This window comes from Centruroides sculpturatus, unplaced genomic scaffold (assembly GCF_000671375.1).
Source record: "Centruroides sculpturatus isolate CEXI.00-Female unplaced genomic scaffold, Cexi_2.0 scaffold942, whole genome shotgun sequence".
Classification (NCBI taxonomy): Eukaryota; Metazoa; Arthropoda; class Arachnida; order Scorpiones; family Buthidae; genus Centruroides; species Centruroides sculpturatus.
This window is the reverse complement of record NW_019385478.1, coordinates 92,828-99,388: the sequence shown is the minus strand read 5'-3', so window position 1 is coordinate 99,388 and position 6,561 is coordinate 92,828. Positions and strand designations below refer to the sequence as shown.

Sequence of the window (6,561 nt, the reverse complement as noted above, 5' to 3'; positions counted from 1 at the left end):
CCCCCTATAACACTGTTGATTATTCCGTTTTATATGAATTCCATGTTGTACGAGTCACTTAGATTTTACAAATACGTATGCCGGGCTGTGAAAGGCTCACGTATTTGTAAATCTAAGTGACTCGTACAACATGGAATTCATATAAAACGGAATAATCAACAGTGTTATAGGGGGGTCGACTGTATTATTTTTATTACAAATTTCTTTATCAGTTGAAAATTAAACTTTTTATTTCAGATAATCAACCCACGTCATCAGCAACTTTTCGTAAGTATAATAAAACCGTTACAAGTAAATGAATAAATTCAACAATACAGTCATATAACTTAATCTAGGCCTCACCTTTACAGGAGTCTTAAAAATATATTACAAATTATTCATTCTATTGTATGTCTTGCGTATTTAGAAACAAAAGACATCAATTTTCTGTATGATTCTTACTTATTTTAAATATATCAGCGCCTTGAAATTCAAAACAATAACTCTCCTCTCATTAAGCCTGTTATTTAAGGTCTCTTCAGGACCATACAAGAGCTTTGTGTTAGATGGGATTGCTTTGTGCAAAGAGCATTTATTACAGTGAATATAAGTAAAACAAGTACTGTACAATACATTCAAACATGAATGTAACAATAGCAAGCAAAGTGCTTCATATCAGATATTCTTTGAACTAACAGTGTAGTTTTAATTTCTCAAATACAGTATTTCCATTCAAGTAAATGCCTTGAAATACTGTATATTATTTCAGAAATCCATTACACCAGGAATTGTAAAATTGAAAGTTAATATAAATAAATTTATAGAACCTATTATGATAAAAACAAAATTTTCAAATTAAGTGTAGTGAACAAAATAAACTTAACTCTCTAATCTTGAAGTGTTATGTCAGTGTAAAAAATTCCAAGATGTTAACATTTCAAATTATTGTATTTCAGATGAATAATCCTGCATTGAATCGAATGAATGTAAGTGTAAATTACAATTACAACGTCTGTTTAGCGAATTATTATGAATAATAGAATTAGTTTCTTTAACTCTTTCCGTCTTCTGGATACTAAGAGAGACTTTTTACTAGCCATTGTAGATTTGGTCAGGCTAACAACTACTCTGAATGGCAAAAAAAGGGGGGCTCGATATTTCCTGGACAGATTTCCCATTAAAACCTTCTAGAGACTCCCTAGAACCTCCCTAGAACCTCCATTAAAACCTCCCTAGAGCTCGTCAAAAATTGGTTTAGATTGCTTATAGTTTATACAGCATACTTAGTTAAGGCGTCAGCATACCTCTCTTGGGAAACTCGGAATCGAATTCGGACTGTCGACAAACCACATAAAATTCTCGGGTGGGTCTGTCCCGAATAAGTCGGCTCTCGTACCTCACTACTTCTCTACTCAATTGTGAGTCTAGCCGAATCCACGATGAGTATGTTTGGTTATTTGTTTATGGCAACGCAACACTTGAGCGATCTACTTAGTGGGGATGCCTTTCGGGAGATCTTTTTAAGGGTAACTGGTCCCTATTTAGGCGTTACAGACGTGGAGAAAACCCGTCTCTATTAAATATGCGGTCTTGGCGAGGAGGAAACCCACGACCGAACTCCCAGTGTTTAGGGAACGAGAATTGCTTGGCCTCTGGTGGGCCCATGATGAGTATGAGTATGAATTCAAGGGTGGATTAAGAGGGTGCACTGGGCGAAGCTGCAAACCCCTTTAGGGGATTTTTCCCATGTAAAGTCAGGTACCTTAAGTACTAAAATATCTTGTAAAGCATATTGTTTCCTTTCTGTGCACTCCCTTCTAAAGATTTCTGGATCCGCTATTCAATATGATTAATAGGTTCTCTTATTGCGAGAGAAGTAAACGATTAAAAAATAAGCATTTTAGGATTAATTTATACTTTTAAATACTATTAATTAATTTTATTAATTGCTATAAAATTGAGTTAAACTGAACTGTAACAGATGAAACGAGCAATTACAGTCGACCCCCTTATAATACTGTTGATTTTTCCGTTTTATATGAATTCCATGTTGTACGAGTCACTTAGATTTCACAAATACGTGAGCCCGTTCACAGCCTGGCACACGTATTTGTAAAATCTAAGTGACTCGTATAACATTGAATTCATATAAAACGGAAAAATCAACAGTGTTATAGGGGGTCGATTGTATTGTGATATCGTGTTATCGTTACTAATTTTATTTTCGTAACTTATTCAATAATATGAATAGTTAAAATAACATTTTTATTTAAAATTTCCAGAGATTTCGTCAATATCAACTAGTATATCAACCCGTAAGTAAAATTATTTAATTTAAAAAAAAATCTGAAATTATTTATTTATTTTTGTGTACTTATGTATATTTTTACTTTAGATGAATCTTGCATACCCCCAGGAACAAGTTGTAAGATTAAAAATATTAATTATTATATAAAACTATAAATAATTTCATTAATAAAATATCTCAATTTAATTTCAAATAACTTAATTTATATTTATTTAATTATTTTAATTAATTTACAGGTTGCCTGTCCTCAACATCCAAGACACTCAATTGTAAGTATTGTTAAATGAACATTAATTTTAATATAATTAGAATTTTAAGCTTGTTAGCTACATCTTAATACGTGACAATATTGCATATTATGTACTTTGTTAACAATTCCACGTTGTTTTTAGGGAAATTGCCCACACCATCAACAAGTTGTAAGTATTGTACAATAGTTTAATATACTCTATGTATATTCTTATATTATTAATTATTTTTAGCAGTATTTTAATAAAGAATTTGTACTGTATCTATATAAAACTCTGTACTTAACACATATACAGTCATATATAGTTAGAATTTTATATACAGGGTGATCCAAAAGTAACAGAAAATTTGAAAAATCAATAATTCTCTTAGTGTTTACAGTAGCATGATGCGGTTTACACAGAAATACACAGAACGAAGTGGGATTTTTGTTTGTAATGAGAAAATTTTAATACCTGATTACTTACATTTTTCGCCTGAGTTGGCTTCTGAGTTGTATGCTTAATTTGTCTAACACCAAAGAAGTGATTACGAATTTTCAATGTAATGTCCATCATTTGTGAGTACTGTCGTCGGACGAGTAACAAAATTATGCAGAGAATTAAAGAGCATTTCAGTTGGAATAGCTCAAACATGATGGGGGATGAGTCAGTCACTGTGGTCAATGAAGCTGGCTGAACTGTATACACCTTTGCGTTCAAGTAGCTCTATCACCAAAAGTCAGAAGACTGGGAGATCTTCAAGCCATTCATGTGGAAAGGAGCAACTTAGGACACAGTTCTCTCCAGCTGTTGACTTTAAATTTTGCACGAGAGGGGAAGCAGTGAGCGAAAGTCTTTGTCTCACGTTGGTGTAAATACTTCATATACGTAAAAGAAAAATGTATACGATGTTGTATAGTAACATTTCATAAATTCCAATTATCCTGGAAAATATTAATGAAATATCAAGTATAATTTAAGTGTTAATGATGATTTAAATTATGCATCATTATGGGAATTTTCTTAAATTTCTAAATTCTTACTATAACTAATTCTAATTTTATTGCAGATTTGCCCACACCACCGACCAGAGCAATATGTAAGATAGGATTTCATTTATTATAACTTAAGTACTACATCATTTTAAATTTTATTATTTAATTTTTCAGGCATTATATCCAGTAAATCAGCAACAACAATTTGTAAGATCTTAATGCTTAATATAATTAAATAGAAACGAACCTAGTGATATACATTTAACTGTATTTTCTTTAATTGTTTAGATGCCTTCTTTACCATATCAGCAATTACAAACGGTATGTTGGTTTTTACACACTATGCAATTGTCAGTAGCGTAATTACCTTTCATCCATAGTGCTAGTTGCTTCATCCACAATGGTACAGGGGTGAATTTGCGTTTGCACGTTGTAATTCGTGCCCCTGTTCGGTTATAATATTAGGGGGATCAGAATTACAACGTGCAAACTTAAATTCACCCTGTACCATTGTGAATGCAGCCACTAGCACTGTTGATAAAAAGTAAACTCTAATATTGTTTACACGTGTCGCATTCAAATTTTTTTCCCTGTACTAATTTGAATTTTTTTTAATTCACTTATTTACAAAAGTAAGTGGACCCTGACCCTCTTAGCCCCCTCCATTTGTTACGCTACTGGCAATCCTATAAAATAGTATCTATTAATGCGTGTTATATTGATTATGTCGATTTTATGTTACAGGTGTTTATCTCTCCACAACCTCAAGAACCACCTGTAAGTATACATCATTAAAATTCATTTAAATTCTTTTATTGATAGACATTCAAGAGCAGGGTAGGCTTGTGTTAACTAATTACACTGTTTAATTAATATTGTATATTATTATTCTCAACGGAATACANTCGGCAATAAGGTAAAGTTTAAAAATAAAAAAACATTTTCTAAAAACAAGATACAGGATGGGTTAAATAAGTTTAAAATTTTATATTTTAGTAAATTCTCATTTTAAACTTAGTCGGCAGCATAACTGGTGCTGTTAAAGCGTCAGCCTATTGCTCTGGGCTATTTAGGATGATGTCGGAGCAGAAAACTCCGGGATCGTTTTCGTGAGCGATTGGTTGCAGACGTTTCGTGCCTAGTCTCCTAAAGTCAACGCTGTACACGGGACCCTTATTCAAATTCGTCTGGTCCCATGAAGCTATAACTCGCCATTGATTGTGGAATTGGCCCATCGAAGGCTGGGCCAAGCCAAAAATTTTTGTTTTAATCAACAATTGAAAAAGAATATCCAGTGGCTTAATTTCTTATAATTTCATGATTTTCGAAAATTTTGAACCTTATTAAAATTCTTTATTGAATTTCATAGCATATTTCGGTAAGTGTCCTCATCAGATAATTACATAAACATACATTTTAATAAATGATAAACAATGAAATGGTAGGAAACCAGGCAACTGGATATTGTTTTTAATTCGTTAAGTATATTGTAAATATTATTCCTAAATTTGGAATCACCATGCGTTTTCTAAACTATATTTTAATTTTGTATAGGACAAAATATATTTTGATAAACACATGAAATTTCAAATATATATATATATATTTGAAATAGCATAATTTACTATACTTTACGGTATTTAAGACGTATTTCAGCACAAAATATTTATTAAATAATGTGTGCATTTACTTGTAGCCTACTGAAGGCTGGAGAATTCATTAGCTTAGGGGAATCGCAACTTCATATATAGAAAGCAGGAAAATTTTTGACTTATTTTTTTAGACAAAAGCTGTGTGTCATATGCCGTATAAAACAATATCTTAACATGTGGAATCCATAGGAATATTTTTTCCTTCAACAACTAGATTAACACGAGGTGTATCTAACAAACCATTACAAATGAATAAATAAACAATGATACCAAAATACATAATTTTACTTTTATGAAATCTTACTGAAATCACAAATATGTTGTTGCAGAATATACATAAATATTTTTTTTCAAAATTTCAACAATGTATCGAAGATATCTTTTTCTTAACTCTGATTATTAGAATATCAATATTCATTCATTCATTCATTCATGGGTGTTCTGTCCTAGGACAGGTCCGTGGAGAGCAGTCAAATTATAGAATTCTCCTTTTCCAACATTCTCTATTTCGAGCTTCCTTATTTATTTTTTTATAAGATTTGCCTAGTAAAACATCATCTATCAATACTTTTCTTTTTCTTCCTCTTTGTTTCCTTGCATCAATTTTTCCTTCTAATGCCACTCGCATTAATCCTTCTCCTCGCAATATATGACCTAGCCAGTTATTTTTTCTTCTTTATATTGTTTTTAAAAGAGATCGCTGTTCCTGGACCAAATTTAAAACATTTTCATTCTTAACCTTTTTTGTCCACTTGATTTTCTCCATTCTTCACCATAACCACATTTCATATGCTTCAAGGTAGTTTGCTTCCTTTTTCCTTAAGGTCCAAGTCTCTGCTCCATATAAAGTTGTGCTCCAGGAAAAGCATTTTATTAACTTCTTTTTAAGTGTTTGGTTCATTTTTCCAATAAGAAGGTTNCTAACAATTATCAGAAATTAATTGATTCAATGTCACAAAGAATTCATGATGTAATTAAAAACAAAGGTTATCCAAGTATTAAATGAATTTTCAAATATCTTAACAAATATTAAAACAATATGAATTATTCTGAAATAAACATACGCATTCCAATTTTTCAAACAATTATTTATTTATTTATTCAAATTTTTTGAATTTCTTAAAATGATGAATATTTTAAATTACTTAGCCTTTTTCACATACAGTTTTTCCAGGTACAATCAAATGACAGGTTAATTAGATATGTAATAAATTATCAGCAAATATGACTTAAAATTTTATAATTTTAACATTGAAAGTCAAAAAATACTGGATTTGTAAGATTATGACAATTTTTTTGACACAGTTGTACTCTCAGATAATTTAGGTAAATAATGTCAAGTTGCTAAAGTAACAATAACTGATTTCTTGGGCTAAAAATTATAATTATTATTAATA

The 6,561-nt window shown here is 30.9% G+C and overlaps 1 protein-coding gene across 1 annotated transcript in view; it reads left to right on the top strand.

The window, feature by feature from the left end:
* LOC111639350 overlaps window positions 1–4,307 on the top strand; it is a 10,308-nt gene extending 6,001 nt beyond the window's left edge. Inside the window, exons 3-12 of the mRNA XM_023385219.1 lie at window positions 238–267; window positions 936–965; window positions 2,262–2,294; window positions 2,375–2,404; window positions 2,524–2,556; window positions 2,680–2,706; window positions 3,587–3,616; window positions 3,687–3,719; window positions 3,801–3,833; window positions 4,257–4,307. Of these exons, the coding sequence (XP_023240987.1) occupies window positions 238–267; window positions 936–965; window positions 2,262–2,294; window positions 2,375–2,404; window positions 2,524–2,556; window positions 2,680–2,706; window positions 3,587–3,616; window positions 3,687–3,719; window positions 3,801–3,833; window positions 4,257–4,307 (330 nt within the window). The remainder of the gene's footprint in view (window positions 1–237; window positions 268–935; window positions 966–2,261; window positions 2,295–2,374; window positions 2,405–2,523; window positions 2,557–2,679; window positions 2,707–3,586; window positions 3,617–3,686; window positions 3,720–3,800; window positions 3,834–4,256) is intronic.
* The last annotated feature ends 2,254 nt before the right edge of the window (window positions 4,308–6,561 follow it).